The following is a 20,242-nucleotide window of genomic DNA, read 5'->3' as shown; positions in this document are numbered from 1 at the left end:
GAACAGAACAAACAATGATACTAAAATTATTTAAACAATTAGAATTTCAAAAAATAGGATAAAATTCTATACATAAAAATACATAATCCTATTATCCCACTGCTCTACTCTAAACCATGGTCTGATAAAATTCTTCACTTTCTTTTAAAGATAGAAGCAGTAGAAAAAAATGAGAAAATATTCAATGATAAAAACTTACTTATAAATTCAAGAAACAAAACCAGCACAAGATTTTATAGAATTTTCATTTTTATCCACTTAAAACAATTTAGTATTAGAACATTATTTGGGGTCATGACATTCATAATTCCTAGATACTCCTCCCTCCCTGTGCCCTTATAACCTGATCCCTCTATTCTGTCACTTTAGAATTATAGCAAATTTCTGATTTGTACCCAAGTTCACGTGCAAAGAGCTAAGAAAACAAAGATACCTAAATAAGTAGTCACTCAATAAATAGTAAAGACTGCAAAAATTCATAGTATACATGAACAGCCTCTTGAAGTACATGACTCTGTCCTTTACTTGGAAAACCCAATATGGGGTAGGCTTAAGGGAGAAAGTAGACTTCACCTAAACCTATCTAATAGGATAAAAAATTAGGAAGAAAAACTATGAATGATGCACAAGAACAGGATGGGTTACTGGAACAGCCCTCCACAACCCTTTTTGGCACCAGGGACCAGTTTCGTAGAAGACAATTTTTCCACAGACAGATTGAGGGGGGTTGGGATATGGTTTTGGGGTGAAGCTGTTCCACCTCAGAAGATCATCAGGCATTAGATTCTCATAAGAAGCGCACAACCTAGATCCCTAACACGTACAGTTTACAATAGGGTTCGCACTCCTAAGAGAATCTAACGTCCCCGCTGATCTGAGAGGAGGTGGAGCTCAGGCAGCAATGCTAACTGTGCAGCCAAGTTCCTAGCCAAGACCAGTTCCGGTACTGGTCTGTGGCCTGGTGGTTGGGGACCCCTGTATTAGAACACAGATTTGGTTGAAGCAAGAATTCAGTTAGGAATGAAACCTAACATTATATGTTTTTAATTCTAAGATGAAGAACTTTAACATGATACCGCTGAGAAAGGTCTAATCCCAGATGCTGAAGCAACCAACAACAATGTGATGTGATATAGTGTGTTCTTAGGTTGAGATTTCAAACATAGAATTTAACAGCGAACAACAAATACTGTTTATTCTAAGAATCAGTCCATTGCTATGAGAATGTCATGGTTTCTGTAGCACATGTCAATATACTATGTGTGTAAGACAATGAGTGTATTGCAAGGAATTAAAGTATGTAATAAGTCTGAAGAATTTATCAAGCCATGTAAGATATCCCAGCTGTGAAAAGAAAGTTACAAGAATTCCATGGAGTCATAAGGTATTACAAAACTTTAATGATAAAGTATACATCTTTTGCTTGAGCCCTTGTCTGACATAAGTATCTAAGGAGGTAAGAAATTGTTCCTAACATAATTAATTTTAGGGTGGAGGGAGAGTGGGGGGAATGAAAATGACAGATGGAAATAGTTATTCCAACATTTGGTATCAGCTGCTGAGACAGCCAAATGTGCGCACACACCCACCCCATTTGGCAGGCTTTCTCTTCCAACAGTACATAAATGAATAGCCAAACAGCACAGGCAGACATCTGTAAAAGAATATGCAGCCCCAACTGGCAAATTGATGACAAATTTCAAGGCATTGTAATATATCATTTTTAACTGTTCAACAATCATTTTGAGAATAAATTATAAATGTCTACTATGTGCCAAGAGCTGTGCTAGGCACTGGAAATAGATGCTCTGCCAAGAAAGAGACCAGTTGGATCAGTCTGGAAAATAGACAAATATACAAAAAGAAATAAATATGATACGAGCTCTAATAGGAAAATGCACAGAGAGCACGTAAGAGGGGATGAGTTTCAGGAAGACTTCCCAAGGGAGAAAATACTTCAGTGGAATGTTAAAGGACAAATACTCATTACCTCAGCAGAAGACAGAGTTAAAGGAAATTATATATATGGCAGAGATTTTTCAAAAATTATGGAGCTAAAATGCATGACATTTCCAAGAGCCACACGTGCTTTGGCTGGACTGCCCAATATGGTGGAAAGGGGTATGAGAAATGATGGACAAGAAACTGGGGCAGGTCACAAAAGACCTTTATAAACCATGCTAGAGTTGACTTCTCGTGTTCATTCGAAACTCACTTCTCAGCACTATTACAGTTTTTTAAAAATTCAATTTCTTAAGGAATTTCACTTACAAAACACTTCACTTATCCACAGGTCAATTTATTCAGCACCTCAATAACGTGAAACGTGGCTTAAGAATCAGGAAATAAACAAGAGTGTTTGATGAGCCAGATTATAGACCCCAAACCTATGCACCACCATCATGTACTTCATAGAAGAGCTGTTAAATCTGCAAAGTCTATCTAATCTTTTCTCTCTAAATTCCTAGTGATCACTTTTCTTTCATTAGAATAATTCACATAAAGATCCTCTCTCTACTAGGCTATAAGATCTTTTGAGTATCTATTCATATTCATTTTGCATTACAGGCAGCTCCAAGCCAAGCTTGGGCTTGGCATTAGATGGCACTTATATATTTGATGAGTGAATAAAACTTAGATCAATTTTCTTTCTTTTTTTTTTTTTTTGAGACAGAGTCTCTCTCGCTCTGTTGCCCAGGCTGGAGTGCAGTGGCGCGATCTCGGCTCACTGCAAGCTCTGTCTCCTGGGTTCGCACCATTCTCCTGCCTCTGCCTCCCGAGTAGCCTGGACTACAGGCACCTGCCACCACGCCTGGCTAACTTTTTGTATTTTTAGTAGAGACAAGGTTTCACCGTGTCAGCCAGGATGGTCTCGATCTCCTGACCTCATGATTCACCCACCTCGGCTTCCCAAAGTGCTGGGATTACAGGCGTGAGCCACCATGCCTGGCCAGCTTAGATATATTTTTTAAAAAGCGTGATTATTTAATTCTTTATGATTCATAAAAGTTATATCAGCAGCCAGCATGATAATGAGGGAAGGGAGAGATGCAACATAATTCATAACGTAAAACAAACTGTGGCTATTTAGCAAGAGAGGTAGCCTAGTTCAGCATTTATTAATGCCTGCTATTTGCAATATACTGTGCTAGATCCTGTGGGAAATTCAAATGTGATTAAGACATGGCTTAAACCTTGAGCAATTTATAGTCAAGAATTAACACCATGTATGATAGATAAATGATGTTCCATAATACAATCTGAGTCATGGAGAAGGGATTAAAGTATGCTCAAGATTAAAAAGTTTTTAATCTAAGAGATTTATTAAAAATGTTTTTAGAGTGATTAAATTTTAACACTTCAAAGAGTAAGCTTTACTTAAAGAAAAAGCCACGTAAGATTTAAGAAGAAAAACCCCGTGCCTATCTCAAAATATACAGAAAACGTATTTGACAAAATTCAACTTCCATTAAAAAAAAAAATCTTTGCAAACTAGCAAAGGCCAAAATTCTTTAACATCAGTAAGGCTAACAATCAAAAGCCTATAGAAAGCCTCATTCTTAATGGTGAAACTTTATACTTCACCATACCCTTTTAATTGAGGAATACAGGAATGCCCACTAAAATTGACTGTTTCCATTGAACACTGTACTAGAGATCCTACAGCAAGTACACAAACGATAACAAGATTAGGTATTAGAAAAAAGAAAACAAAACTGTTATTTGTAAATAATTTGTCTATGTAGAAAATCTGAGTCAAATTATTCAAACTAGAGGGTGGCAAGATTTTTAAATATCAATAATCAAAAATCAACTGAGTCAAACATTTGTACATGAATGTTTACAGCATCATTATTTATATACTAGCCCCAAACCAGAAACAACCCAAATATCCATCAACTGATGAATGAATGAATTGTGGTATATTCATACCATGAAATAGAAAGCAACAAAAAGGAACAAAATAACACACACCATCAGGACTGAATCTCAAAAACATGCTAAGTGAAAGAAGTCTAGCACAAAAGATAACTCACTGTATGATTACATCTTTATCAAATTCTAGAAAAGGCAAAACCGTAATGACAAAAGCAGCTTACTGGCTGGGGAAGGGGAGACTGACTACAAACAGGCGTGAAGAAACTTATTAGGGTGATGGAAATGTTTCGTATCTTGACTGTTGGGGTGGATATACGACCTTATACAATTACCATAAATTCAATCAAACTGTACACATAAAATGCATGAGTTTTATTCCATGTAAATTATATTTTAATACAGAGGGCGGAGAGGAAATCAACTGAGTTCCTATCTACCAGGCAATAAAAGAATATCTAACACCAAGTGCTAGAAAAAGTGTGTAACAAAGGGAACCTGGGAACTTCCACTCGACAAAAATTTAGGTATAATTGCTTTGGAGAACAATTTGGCAGTATCTAATAAACACACACCAAGCTTGTCCAACCCGTGGCCCATAGGCTGCGTATGGCCCAGGACAGCTTTGAATGTGGCCCAACAGAAATTCATAAACTTTCTTAAATCATTATGATTTTTTTTTGTGATTTTTTTTCCAGCTCATCAACAATTGTTAGTGTTAGCGTATTTTATGTGTGGCTCAAAACAATTCTTCTTCCAGTGTGGCCCAGGAAAGCCAAAAGATTGGACACCCCTGACATACATTTATCTTATGACCTGGCGATTCCATTCCTAGGTATAAATCCTGGATAAACTTTTGAATATGTAAGGAAATATGTCCAAGAATATACACTACATTGTCAGCAACAACAAAAAAAATTGAAATAAATTATTATAGATTCATATAATACTGCTAAAAAGATTCAACTAGTGAACAGGCCCAGTGGCTCATGGCTATACTCTCAGCACTTTAGGAGGCAGAGGCAGGAGGATTGCTTGAGCCCAGGAGTTCGAGACCAGTCTGGGCAACATAGCAAGACCCTATCTCTATTAAAAAATAAAAATTAAAAAAAAAAAAAACACAAATGTACTAGCACTGCTGATTTTTAGATAAGCGTAAGAAACGTAATTGCTGACCCCCCAGAAAAGGCAGGTTGCACAATATATAACACCACATATTTAAGTGTTTTGTAAGTATGTGATATTTAAGACTTTCAAAACGTGCAAAATATACTTCAGGTTCTCTGTATTTTGTGTGCTTGAAATATTTCATAATTTAAAAAAAGAAAAAGAAAAACCACTAACAAGAGCTTCTTCACCGGGGTATATAACTTTCCCTGGCCTAATTTAAAACAAGTCACCGAGACATTTCCTCCCTTCTACTGCAGTAAAACTGGTGCACCTTGCATGGTGCTTAAAAGGTAACAGAACTCCCACAGGTGCTGCACAATTATTATCTAATTAATCTTCCTAAACCTCAAGTTTTTTAGCCCAGTTTATAAATGAAGACACTGCAGCACACACTGGCCTATAACCACCTTGCAACAGTAGATACAGAAAGACCTGGCTTTCAGAAGCACTCTCACTCTGGCACAGCACTAATTTCTAGTTCAAATAAATCTCAGCATTAGATGATAAAATAAAATTACTTAAGAAGTTATATCTTAAACAAAATGAAGGACAAATTCTTTTCTGGTCCTTCAATTAGTTAAGAATTAGGTCACCTCAATCAGTTCCCTAAGAGGCTTTAGTAAATGTGCTTCAATTATAAACTTAAATAAAAATGTATATTTTTTCACGTCATTTTAATTCTGTTCTCAAACTAACAAATCACTTCGCATTCTTAGGCACCTCTATTTGAACCTTTTTTACAGGTTGACTGAAGCTTTTAAGAGACATTTTTCAAAGTGCTCAGATATAATATTTTACATTTCTATATCAAATACAACAACAGTGCTTTAGGAACCAGGATACTAAAGAGGAAAACATCTCTTAGGGTTAAAAATTGTATTATCAAAAAATACATATACAGAAAAGAACCAATACTATTTATTCAAAAAACATAGAGACAGAAAAAATCCAACACAATATATTCAACTCAAAATATACTGAACATTCAGAAACAGATTTAGTTACTTAGAAACATGCTGGGTAACACAGGTAAATATGGGGGTGCATAGGCCAGCTGCCCACAGATGTGTTGTTTGGCTGGCATAATGCTTTCCAAAACAGAAAAACAGCTGGGACATTAAAACAATTTAGTGAGTCACACTTTTAAAAACTAGATTTCCCGGCTGGGTGCAGTGGCTCATGCCTGTAATCCCAGCACTCTGGGAGGCTGAGGTGGGTGGATCACAAGGTCAGGAGATCGAGACTATCCTGGCCAACATGGTGAAACCCCATCTCGAATAAAAATACACAAATTAGCTGGGTGTGGTGGCTTGTGCCTGTAATCCCAGCTACTCAGGAGGCTGAGGCACAAGAATCGCTTGAACCCAGGAGGTGGAGGTTGCAGTGAGCTGAGATGGCGCCACTGAACTCCAGCCTGGTGACAAAGTAAGACTCCATCTCAAACAAAACAAAAAAACTACATTTCCCATTAATGTTCTAGTATTTTCAACTCCTCTCATCTTTTTTTCTCCCTAGTTGGAGACCAAATATACCTAGTTCTTTTCTACCATGTTGCTAGGTTTTGAACTCTGATCTTCACTTCCAGCTATGACTGGGTATACTGCCTTCTGGGATCCTATTTATATTAAATAATCAATCTAAACTACTTTTCCATATAAAGGGTTTTGAGTTCTGGGTTTTGTAGACTGGGACATATTCACTTGGTTTCTACATTAGGTTTCTTTCCTCAGTATGAAAGCATCAAAAGGACATGATGTGGTGATCCGCTAATTATTAACTGCATTGATTACCAAATATATCTGCTATATGTAAAACACAAAATCTCTGGCTGAAAAGTTAACAATCCATGAGGACATCGAACATTTGTTTGCATTTTTTCTTATTCATTTAAATCAGTATCTGAATTTTGCTTCTTAATTTGCCTTTTGAAATGAGATTGCTACTGTCTCAACTGCAGTGAGGAAGTCCACTATAAACGTTACGTTTGACACATAAAAAAGAAGCAGTTTTCTAAGTGTCTGGCATTACACAGAAAGTTGCTCTCTATATTTGTAAGTACTATGATATATTTCACAAAGGCCTCTGACCTTTTGTCAATTATTGGATTTCATTTAGTTAAGATAAATTAGTATTTAGAGTCAAAATTGGGAATTATACCAACATGTTATGATTAATGACATTAAGGCATTATTCTGTACTGGAATTCAAATGGGAAAGGTTTGAAAAGGAGAACTTAATCTCAAACGACAAGGTCTACAAAACAGATTTCTCATTAATATACTTTTTTGTTAAAAAATCCTGCAACATAAAAGCAGCAATACAGAAAGAAAAAACAATAAAATTTAAAGCCATTGCATAATAATGTAACTACTGTGAGAAATCTATGAAACTTGAACCAAACTATTAGCATCATATAAAACTAGCACAGTCTTAGGTTAAATAAAAATAGGTTGGAACTGGGAAAAAAAAAAAAGGGCAGACTATCAATGCAATGCATCTAGAGTTGGATCATAACTTAATCACTTTTGTATCAGACAAGCAGGGTAGGCAAAGTAGAATATTAACATATATGAATAATAAGTTTAAAATCTCCTATTCTTTTTTCTATATAGTTTAAAAAATTAATATCATTTCTTTTTTTTTTTTTTGAGAGGGAGTCTCGCTCTGTCGCCTAGGCTGGAGTGCAGTGGCGCGATCTCCATTCACTGCAAGCTCCGCCTCCCGGGTTCACGCCATTCTCCTGCCTCAGCCTCTCGTGTAGCTGGGACTACAGGCGCCTGCCACCACACCCGGCTAATTTTTGTATTTTTAGTAGAGACGGGGTTTCACCGTGTTAGCCAGGATGGTCTCGATCTCCTGACCTCGTAATCCGCCCGTCTCGGCCTCCCAAAGTGCTGGGATTACAGGCATGAACCATCGCGCCCGGACATGACTATCATTTCTATACAGTGTTTATTCAATCTACGCTGAACAGAACTGTATCTTTTTTTTTTTTTTTTTTTTTTGGAGATGGAGTCTCACCCTCACCAAGGCTGGAGTGCAGTGGCGCCATCTCAGCTCACTGCAACCTCTGCGTCCCAGGTTCAAGCAATTTTCCTGCCTCAGCCTTCGAGCAGCTGGGATTATAGGCTCATGCCACCAGAGCCGGCTAACTTTTGTCTTTTCAGTAGAGACAGGATCTCACCATGTTGGCCAGGCTGGTCTTGAACTCTTGACCTCAATTGATCCGCTCACCTTGGCCTCCCAAATTGCTGGGATTACAGGCACGAGCCACTGTACCTGGCCTTGTATCCGTTTTATAAAGTGAAATTTTAGCAGAATTTCAAATTCATATTGGTGAGTAAAAGGCATCAGGATGGCAAAAAGAAAGCCTAGACTAGCACAAACAGGCAAATGTTCGTAACCAACAGCATTATACACAAATGTTATTTATTGTTAATAATATCCTTTACCAGAGATAAATTGGTGAAGACAGATTTTCTCTACCACTGGCTGAATGAAACTAGAGTCCACATTGTTACCAGTATCAACTAACTGTTTCCCTAAAAATTTTAAGCATAATACTAATGCTCTAATTTTATATAATTCATTCTAAAATTCAGTGTCAAGATTAAAGAAAAAAAAGAACAAACCTGTTCTAGATTCACTTTTATACAAATGCTGGCTTTTAATGCCTTTCAACAATATAATTATCACACATTCATATTCAAATATGGGTAATTTCATTTAAAATGCGTAACTTTTGGTAAGAAAATTCCAAATATATTCATCTGAAAGTATAACATAATTTAAATGAGGACAGTTAAGAGAAAATTTCTGTCCAAGTTTGGAATTTTAAATGTTAAACAAGATGACTACTAGAAAAAATAATTATAGTTCTTGAGATCAGGAATATTTGTCTCTCTACATGTGAGAAGTGCTTAGACCCTATGAGCCCTACTGCCTAGCACTGAATGCATGTGCAGTAAAAACTCAGTGGTAATATTGAATGTTGCTCCCTATTCCACCACTCTCCTGGCTCTTGGATCCAGGGGTGTGATTTTCTTCTAAGAATAAATATAGGCATTTAAATAGGTTGTGACTAATTTGGTTTTCATAACTGGTTGGTCTTTCCTAGCTACACAATGTTTCTTGAAAGCTGGAGTACTCAGCAATTTTAAAATTCCAGTTATAGTACCTGGCTAGCCAGTAGATGCTTCTGAATATGTGATCGATACAGTTCTCAGGAACAGATCCCCTATGGAAGTACCATGAAAGTAGTTTAATCCAATACATCATTTACAGATAAATACGAGGCCCAGAGAAGTAAAATTATTTATGTAATATCACGGAGCTAATAAGGTCTGAATATTATCTTGACTCCATGTGCTGCTTAAGGAAGCTGACTTAAAACAGCTTAGGCAAATTAACTCTGATAACAAATGAAGTACAGACACCATGTCACACTTGGATAATACTCCTTTCTAACGAGAAACCACATAGCCTGATTTTTAAAATTATTTTTCTTAAATATATATTTTTTAATTTTTTTTTTTTTTTTTTTTTGAGACAGGGTCTTGCTCTGTCACTCCAGCTACAGTCTAATAATGCAATCATGGCTCAATGCAGCCTCAACCTCCTGGGCTCAAGTGATCCTCCTACCTCAGCCTCCCGAGTAGCTGGGACTACCGATGTGTACCACCACGCCTGGCTAATTTTTTAATTTTTTTGTGTAGGTGGCAGTCTCACTATGTTGCCCAGGCTGGTCTTAAGCAATTCTCCTGCCTCAAAGTGCTGGAATTATAGATGTGAGCCACCATGCCCGACCCACAGCGTGAATCTCTACTGTTGTAAAAGGTTTACTTAAATTGACCCATACTAATAAGCCCTACATGTGTGAACTATTACAAAGGCAGTAATACTACTTTTAATATGTTGTCAAAATTAATAGGGCTTTTCTCTGTTGCTCATCAAATTACAAAGGATGGTAGCAAAAAGTATTGAAATCATATACATGTGAGCTTAAAACAATAAAGGAAAATAACTAAAGCACACCAGCACATATGCATTTCAACATAAATGAAAAAGGCAAAATATTAATTACAAAAGTGAAACTTAATAATGCCACAAAGCAAAACTACCAAGTTGGTAATGAGTTGCCTCTAAAATTCCTCATGAAGGAGACAATCTTGGAACTTTGAAGAAGACGATCAGAAGATGCCTCATCAATCTTTCTAGACCATCCTGTCTGATCTTAAATTAATGCTAATAGTAATTCAGATGGTTTCCATTATTATTCATTATTAATTATCATTAAGTCAATTTTTAATGTAAAAGGAAATATTCTAACAAATCTTTAAAAAGCTATCAAGATAGCTGAGTTGAATTTCTAATATTGATTTCCAGTTAAATGTTTGTTTACTTCCTCCTGAAAGCTCAATAAAGTGATAGTAAAGGGGTAAAACAAATAAACCTTAAGCCACAAAGAATGAAAATGAATGACAGCAGACAAGTCACGTCAATAAAAATGTTGAAAGCTGAAAGCATAAAAAAAAAAGGTATAAGCAGAAAATCTCCAGCCTGTAGACAACCAAAGGGGGAAAAAAAGTCATGTACAAACAAGGAATCAGAATGGCATCACATTAGAAGATAATGGAGCAATGCCATCAAAATGCTGAGAGAAAAATGAATGCTAACCTAGAATTTTACACCCAGATAAATTATCAAATATGAGGATGGAATAATGATTCTCAGACACGCAAGATTTTTTAAAAATTTATCTTTTTCTTCAGATTTATAAAACTGCAGATCTAGCATGTGATGAAGATAAAGGCAATTCTTCCAAGATGATTACGACTCTCAAGACATTTGTATGGCAACACACCTAGAGTGCAAACAGTCTGGACTAGAAAACTAATGAATGACAGGCAAGAAATCATTTAAAAAAAAAAGAAGAAGAAGAAAGAAAGAAACTTGGTGAGTTACCTGGTGAGTCTGAAGATACAGAAAGACAACTATATTGCTGTCAGAATCTGAGAAATGAAGGAGCAGTAAGTATACAGAAAATTAAGGAACCCTCTCTCCTGCCCCAAAAAGCATGATCAAATCCAAGGAAAATAAAAAGTTGTTATACAAGAAAGGAAGTAAAATAAAAGTATACAACAATATTCAAATGTAAATAATGTTTATGTCAATTATAATAAAAAGCACTAAATATTAACCTAACCAGAAATTGCTATAACAGGAGAACAGATTATGTGTGCACTGTGTAAATACACAGGAAAAGCTAAATATTCACCTTCCATGTAGCTATTATCAATAGGTATTATCTAAAACTGCAAAAAATAAAACAAATGAAAACAAACCATGAAACAGCAGCATAAGCAAGTATTTAGAGTACACATTCTCCAAATGTGGTCCAGGAATACCTTTCAAGGGATCCACAAGGTCAAACTTTTTTCATAATAAAACTAAGACTGTGTTAGTTTAATAAACTAAATAATAAAACTGTCATTTTCACTTTCATTCTCTTGCAATGTTTACATACAATAAAAATTGTACAGTGCAATTTTCCAGAAGCTAACCACCACATTACAACAGACTGAATGAAGAAGCTGATAGGAGAATCCGGCTATCTTCTATTAAGCTATTCAGTAAAGGGCACTGCCAAATGTAAAACGTTACTGTTAGTCTTCTTAAATCTTTTTGGTTGTTTGGAAATATATATAACCTACACAAAGCAAAAGCTCTTTGGGATCCTGAACAATTTTTAAGAGTATAAAGGGGTTCTCAGAGCAAAATGTTTAACAACCACTGATTTAGAGAAATAAGGAATTAAGAGAGAAACATGGAGGGCCAGGTGCTGTAGTTCAGCCTGTAAGCCCAGCACTTTGCGAGGCTGAGGTAGGCGGATCGCTTGAGGTCAGGAGTTCGAGACCAGCCTGGTCAACATGGTGAAACCCCGTCTCTACTAAAAATACAAAAATTAGCTGGGAGTGGTGGCAGGCGCCAGTAATCCCAGCTATTTGGGAGGCTGAGGCAGGGGAATCACTTGAACCTGGGAGGCGGAGGTTGCAGTGAGCTGAGATCATGCCATTGCACTCGAGCCTGGGTGACAGAGCGAGACTCCGTTGCCCGCCACACCACCCCCATAGAGGCAAAACATGAAAAACATGGAGTTAAGATCACCATGTATGGTTGGGCAAGTTGTTTCCAGTACAAGGACCCCAGGCAAAGGGGATCAGTAGGTCTAGAATCCAGTTGATGCTCTATTCTCCAAAACATCAGAGAGGGGATCTTTTTCTAAATTGCACAAAGGCAGAAGAGGGTCTAGTGGTCACCATGGTAATAAAGACCAGAAGAAGGTAAGGAGTGAATGTGATTGCTCTGAATTAATCTATGGGGAGAGAAATTAGAATAGTGGTTACCTCTAAGGAGAACAAATTGTAAAAGGACATGAGATAACTTTCTGAGTTGTTGACAATGTTCCAGCTTGACTGGGAGTTAGAGCCCAGGTATATACACTTAAAATTATCTAACTATACACTCATGATCTGTGCATTTTACTGTATACAATGATGCTACAATTTTTTTAAAGTGTGTTCCTCTGACATAGGGCAGGACTATGTATTTGCATATTAAAATTCAGTATTACTTTGGTAAAACTCAAATTCTATTAACACCTATTATGCGATGAATAAATAACATTTTTAAATGAAAATGGGTACAACTACTGAATCCTAAAGGTTTTTATGTTGCAGGAATTAATCTTTACCAGAATGCCTTGTTGTGAAAAAAGTACCAACAATATTGTTATTGACATGTGAGGTAGGGACAAGCAGTAACAGTAATACAAGAAATAATATTCCAAAACAAGAATGATGAGGAGAGAAAACTGGGACTTTAATAACGGTAGCTGATCAAGAGGTCAGGAGGTCGAGACCAACCTGGCCAACATGGTGAAACCCCATCTCTACCAAAAATACAAACAATTAGCCGGGCATGGTGGCGGGCGCCTGTAATCCCAGCTACTTGGGGGGCTGAGGCAGTAGAATCGCTTGAACCCGGGAGACAGAGGTTGCAGTGAGCCAAGATCGCATCACTGCACTCCTGCCTGGGTGACAGGGCGAGACTCCTTCTCAAAAAACGAAAATAAATAAAAATAACAGTAGCTGAAATCTACTGATTTTTAACTCTGTTCCAGGCATTGTGCTATTATTGTCACAGATTATTATTTTCCCCATTTTGCTGATGAAAAAACTGAGACACAGAGAACTGAAGTAACTTACCCAAGGTATCACAGTAAATGGTAGAGACAAAATTTAAACCTTTCGAAAAACGACTGTATAACCTGAATTCTGCCAGTGCTACTGCTTCCCGAATAGCAGCAGCCCCTCCCCACCAATTCGGTGAGGGTACTGTGCAAAAAGGAGATATTTTTCCCAACCATTAAAAAATATAAAAATCATTCTTACCCCATGGGCTACAGAAAAACAGCAGGCAGGCAGTATTTGAAGATACAGGCTATAATTTGCCAGTCCTGCGTTCCACTTTAAAGGAGGTTATAAAATAGTGGCCCATGGCTTAAGTGTTTTTGGCTAAAATTCTAGTATGAATTAAAATAGTACTGATTTTTAGCTTGCCTTTGAAAATTGGAGGATCAAGCAACACTGGACTAATGTTTTAAAAATGAAAACCAAGAATATTCTTTTGTTTTCTGAGACAGAGTCTTGCTCTGTCACCCAAGCTGGAGTGCAGTGGCGCAATCTCAGCTCACTGAAACCTCCACCTCGCAGGTTCACGCGATTCTCCTATTTCAGCCTCCCAAAAAACTGGGATTACAGGTGTGTGCCACCACGCCTGGCTAAATGCTTTTGTATTTTTAGTAGAAACAGAGTTTCACTATGTTGGCCAGGCTTATCTTGAACTCCTGACATCAGGTGATCAACCGGCCTCAGTCTCCCAAAGGGCTGGGATTACAGGCATGAGTCACCACATCTGGCAGGAAAACCAAGAATATTCTTACTTGTTTCATATGCAAAAAGCCCAGCTTCAACAATTCATCTGCTTCAGTCCAGGAGACACAGAATTTGCCTTCTCTGCTTGACATGACTAGCACTGCCCTAGGTAAAACTGACATGAAATTTTATGTCCCAGTATTAAAATAAAAGCAAGGAAAAAATGAATTGGATAGAGTTATATAAAATGAAAAACTGCAAACTGATAATGCAAAGTTAAATAGACTAGCTCTCAAAAATAATTTTCCCCAGCATAAAAACGGGTCTGCTTTTGGATATTGCAGAGATTCAAGTGATTTAATTAACAACGCATCTTTTTAAATTTTTATATAAAATAATCTAAAACATTATAATCATATATAAGCAGAGAAAATAGTTAAGACTTAAGCTTTATCCTTAACTCATTCTGAAAACAAACAACTTTTAAAAATAATTTGAGCCTTGGCTGCTCTGCCTATGCAGTGCCATTCTTTTACTCCTTTACTTTCTGAATAAACTTGCTCTCACTAAAAAAAGTAATAATAATTTGAGCCTTAAACTTAAACATTCAAATAAATACAAAAATCCACCAATCTGGTTTTTTAAAGTATGAAATTCAACTATGCCAAAAACAATTTATGCAAATATTTCAAAATTTCAAAGTATAATATCCAACACCATACTTAGTATCACTTTCCCAAATAAATGTCCAGGACATTTAACTTAGAAGTGGTATTATATATAAGCTGCGCAAATTTTATTTCTCTTTTGTCGTATTTATAGTAGCTCAACATCATAAAACTATTGCTGGTAACTTATCAGTACTGAAAAATAAAACATTAAGTGAAAAATCAGAATATCTCTCTACCATAAAAACAAGGGTAATTTTCTCATCTCTACAACTCAAGATTCAAACTTTTCTGTTTAAGAATAAAAAGTCTATGTTCATTCTTACCTGATTTTTCCCCAAGTACAATTATAGAAATATTGCAAAAAGTTCTTTTTTTCCTCTAATAAAAGAGCTTAAAGAATGCACAATAATTTAAAATAATCTTGTTCATTCAATTGCTGGTAACACTTATAAAATGAGGTCATATTGTAGATATCCTTAAAGCTATTAAAAATATGTGTTGTAAGTACTAATTAAAAGGGATAACCACAATTAAGTGGAGATTTTTCAAAAATGATGTCTAGTGTTATGTCTGTAATTTCCAATTTTCAACTTTCAGCTGTCTACTTTGTAAAAGACCTTCACTGTGAAGCACAGCTCCAGTGTTAATATTTTGTGCATCATTTAGGCAAAAATCACCTCATTCAGAAATTCAGAATTCTCAAATCCTTTAACACGTTGCAGTAACAGTCTAAAGTCCTTCATTTCTTTTGCTTTAGTCTTTAAGCTCTAATAAAATGCCACATTTGCCAAAAAAGTAAGAGGATGATTTCACTGGTAGCCCAAAAAGATTTTTTTTTCTGGATCTTCCTTTATTGATACTGACATACAAAGCAGTTCAAGAAGCTTTAGTTAAAAGAGTAATTCAGAAAGTAGTATTTCCTTTTGGAAAAAGAATGTGGCTTTTGAATAAACACTCCAGACATTTAAGTTATGGTATGATAAAACTAAGAGAAATAAAATCTCCCCCAATGACTACTAAGTACATTTTTCTATGTACATTTACATGCAAGTCAAGATTCGGTAATGCATAATAAACACCTTGTAAGTCAAATTCTAAATTAATTTAAATAGGTCTGTACCATAAATGTATTTGAGATATTTCTGCTTAAAAAATACTTCCAGTCACATAAACCTTTTATATGTCAGAGTTGAATTCCATGAGGTCATTTGGGCTTATTACGCCAAGTATATTATACGCATTTCTGTCTAGTTGGGAAGACTACAATCCTGTGCAATATGCAACCTTGCACACTCAATATGCAACAGCAGTGTCCTATCAGGGATGTACACAGGAGGTCCTGCCAAGGCATTGGGGATGCACCTAGGCAATTCGTTTATTTCCCAGCATTAAACCCTCACTTCAGATATTAATACCCTCATGGAGAATCAAAATGTAAAGTAAAAGTTTCACTGGCTAATATTTGCAAACACGGAATTACATAACTAGGTAATAAGATGCACTTTGGTTAAAGAGAACCAAGCTCTCAATCCCTTGAGAGCATTGTATCAACATTACAGTAAATGGCCGGCCATGCATTTTATGTCTCTTCTCCTCACTGCCCCAAAAACACACAAACAAAACCACCACCACAAACAAAAAGCTTAATTATCAAAATCTTCAGTCTTGATTGGGTGAATAGGGAAAACCAGAAAGGATAAAGAACCAGGGTCTAAATAGCTATTTGTCATAGGTAACTCAGAACTTATACTGGGCTAGTCAGCCTTCACTTTCTCTCATGTGCTCATCCTGCCACTATTTTCTTTCCTATATCAGCACTTTACTTTTCTCTCTCCTTTTAAAGAACATCTACAAAGTGGGGTAGATAGAAAGCAACACTATTTGTCAGCAAAACAACCTGCAGGGATACATATGAAGCAAGCTTAACCTATTCTGCAGCCTGATACTGGAAAAGGCGTTTCATAAGCAGGCACTGCAACAAAGAGGTGCTGACAACTTCACTGTTCACTGTGAGGTAAACAGAAGTGACAATGTGCTTTATTACCTAATACCTCTACCCATCTCCTTTCTCTTTGACCCACTGCTACTTGGTATGAGGGAAGAATGTAACATGTAAAACACCAAAAGGAAGAAAGGGAATAGTCTGGTTAGAGTGAGGAGGTAGTTGTTATTTTTCACAACTAAAACAATTTAATTTCTGCCAAATATAATTATGTAATCCTAGTATCTTCATAGATTTTTGAAACTGGAAGAATCCTTACAGGCCATCTGGTCCTACCCTCTCATCTTACAGACAGAAAACCTAAAAATTTAAGCCCAAGATCAAACAGTTATGTAATGACAGAACTGGGTCTTCTGATACAGTACATCAAGTATTTTGGTATTTGCAAATATACAACAATTTCCCAAGGTTCAAAGTATTGACACAAAAATAAATGAATTGTTGCCTATAGCATAAAACATATATAATTTCAAATTCACTTTTGCTACCCAAAATACATCCCATCTTTGCTGTCTATAGCTCTAAGAGCTTTATGCCTACTAGGAGAGGAGAGGAGGAAGGTGAAAACACTTAAGGGAAAAATGCAGGAAAAGAATAAACAGCAAGCTAGTTGAGGTAAAACAATCAACAGAAATAGCTGTTAGGATTAAGAGCTACTGAAAAGATAAGACTGAGAAATGGGGTAATGGAACTGTTTCCGGAGAGTTCTCACCCTGCAGGAGAAAAAAACAGCAAGACAGAAGCAATGCAAAAGTACTGGAATGCATGTTATATAAGCCAGCTGATTAGAGTGATCAGAATTCTTGTGGCATAAGGTAACAGAATCTGCATTTTAAAACCAGAACTCCAGAGGATACCAGAGCAGGTGGTCCCTAAGAGCACATTTTGGAAAACACTGGTCTGTGGGATATTGTGATCTAGGAGGGTTAAAGACAAGAAAAACTCCTGTTCAGGAGTTCTGGGCCATTAACTAGCTTGGTTTGATTCTTTCAACCAACCAGGCAAAGGAAATGCCCTCAGCAAAACACATTAAGGCTGATTGTGTTCCCAGTCCAGGCAGTCAGACAAGGTGGCTGCCACAGAGTCACCCGCAAGGAGCCAGAGAACATTATGTAATCACTGCCCAAGCTCTGAAATGAAGAGATCAGAACTTCTTTCACAAAAGTCTGTCATTAAGGTTTTCCTTTTCCCATTAAGCGACTGACTGATTAAAGGATTCTACTTTCAATGTAGAGAAATATTTTGTCATCCCCTAAAGAAGTTTTTCAGCTTATAGCTGGAAAGAGAATTAGTCATTTTGTATCTACCAACTCATCCGTTACTGCTGCGTGGTTTACAAAGATGACTCTGGCCCTCACTCTTTAGTCCCAGCAGTATTTTTCTTTGGATATGGAGGATCTGAGAAAATAAAAAATGGAAAACAAAGCACGGAGCTACCAATAATTACTTATAGCTGCAATAACCACAAAATTTAAATATGGTGAACTCGTGAGCAATTTTGAGAATGTGGCAGAGTCACTATTTCAGAAATGACAAAAATTGTCAGAAGTCAGATTTAATGGTGCTCAGCAAATGTAATTCTGATGTTTGTCCAGAGTTTCAAATCTCCACTACAGCGGAACAGAGAAAAGCTGTCTGAAGTGACGTCATCCAATGCTTGCTCACTCTCTCTCTTTCTAAATGGGAGCAGTTATATTTGTTAATAGGATTTTTAAATGTATAAATATATGTGATAGCATTAAGACTACACATATTTGAGATTGTTGTGACTGGGTACTTGACTCTCAATTTATTTTAGATACAATAAATGTATAAACAAAGAGCTAACATAATAATTTGCTACTGGAATTTTCATCTGTGCATTCCAAACGTTTTCTTTAAAGACCAAGATTGTTTGCAATGGCTTCAGGAAAACAATGCCAATACGGAAAACCAAAACCTTTAATCCTTTTAGGGAATCAGTTCACTGTTCCTATTTCAAGGCAAGGCAAGTCATTTAGAAATCAACCCCTGACGTGTTTGTTTTTATCAGAGCATTTCGAGAAAGTAAGATTACCATTATAAAGACAGATTATATTCAGAATATAATAAATTATAATATGTCTAGATTACCATTATATTGTGAATTTTTTACAATATTATTAGTGGCCTATTTTTCAGTAATAATTTTTATTCATCCATATTAAAACTCCTATTATTTATACGTGGCACACAAATTTTTTTTAAGTTAAAACTAAATTTACCCTACTGATAATAGGTCTTGAAAAATGCTAACGACAACAAAAAAGATAAGCAACATAACTTTACAGTTAATTTCTAATTTTTGCAGCCTAAAAAGGATCTGGGTAAGAGGCTGTGGGCTTTAACTTATGAGACAATTACACTCATATTTAAGTAAATATGATCGTAACCTACTAAAAGTCAACACAATAACAGCCCCACTTCATGAATTTTCCTAGGATTAAAGGGAGATTTTGTAAAACGAAGGAGAATTGTATTAGTGACCCGGGGGCAAATTTCTTATGTTTAGTTTCACGCAGCAGGAGTCCTCACAAAGACGCTGATATAATTTAAATGCCAACTATTCGCTTTTCACTAACATCCACATAGTCATTACTGGCCTTTACCACTAATGGCAAGAGACAGCCCAAACCTACTTCGGGCGGAGTGTCCCTTCGTCCCCTCTCCAGGTGAAGTTCACCTGCCACTACCGAAGGGCCGTGGAAAAAGGAGGTAAAGAAACACTTTTAAAATTAAGACGCTTACAGTTGCTGGACTTAGTCCAAGTGCTGTTCAAGCCTAGAAACGAAAGTAGGAAACAACAGAGGTTTAGGCTTGTAATGATGTCAGCCATTTTAGGTACATTATTTATACTGGGAAGGAAGTGCCAAACTCGGTTGTTGTTGTTGTGCCTGTCGCTGACGGTCCCCAGATCGAACGAGCCCAGTCCTGGCGGCACGCACGCTCCCCGGACTGCACAAACGACCGGGACCTCGGCACAATTAGCCAATCGTTCCCTCTCCAGATCTCCCAAGCCCCCGACCCCGCGTCAGGCAGCGCTTCCAGCACACGCAGTTCCTTACAAAGGAGCTGCGGCCCCACAGGAAACGGGAACGCCGGGCTCTCTCGGACACTTGTCCCCGCGGCGCCAGCCCAGCGCCCGCCACCTCGGGGCGCACTGCCGCTCCAGCCCGCGCAGCCCTCCCCGGCCGGGCCCAGCACCCGCTTCCCCGACCTCCCCGGCCTCGGACCTTGCAGTCCACAGCGACGGCGTCGGGGGGGATGATAAGCGCCTCCTCGCCGCTCTTGGGCTCATCCTTCTTGGCTTCCTTCTGGGCCAGAGCGGAGTTGAACGTCACTTTCACCATGGCGCGGCCTGGGACGCCCTCGAAGGGCGGCGGCGGGCTCGGGGCGCGGGCTGCGGGCTCCCGGCTGCGACTGGAGCCTCTATAGCCGGGCTCCGGGCGCGGCTCCGGGCGGCTGAGGAGGTTCGGGAGGCTCCGCGGCGGCAGAGGCGGCTACTGCGGTAGGGCTCTCGCAGCCTCCCAGCTCCCGCGCGAGGGCGGAGACGGCTCGCGCACCCACTC

The 20,242-nt window shown here is 37.6% G+C and overlaps 1 protein-coding gene across 1 annotated transcript in view; it reads right to left on the bottom strand.

The window, feature by feature from the left end:
* The window catches only part of ITM2B (integral membrane protein 2B), a 28,922-nt gene extending 8,694 nt beyond the window's left edge, over window positions 1–20,228 (bottom strand). The window contains 1 exon segment of the mRNA NM_001258055.1: window positions 19,907–20,228. Coding sequence (NP_001244984.1) covers window positions 19,907–20,023 — 117 coding nt within the window. The 5' untranslated portion in view covers window positions 20,024–20,228.
* Between the last annotated feature and the right edge of the window lie 14 nt (window positions 20,229–20,242).

This window comes from Macaca mulatta, chromosome 17, assembly GCF_049350105.2.
Source record: "Macaca mulatta isolate MMU2019108-1 chromosome 17, T2T-MMU8v2.0, whole genome shotgun sequence".
Taxonomy (NCBI): Eukaryota; Metazoa; Chordata; class Mammalia; order Primates; family Cercopithecidae; genus Macaca; species Macaca mulatta.
This window is presented reverse-complemented; position numbering and strand designations above follow the sequence as displayed.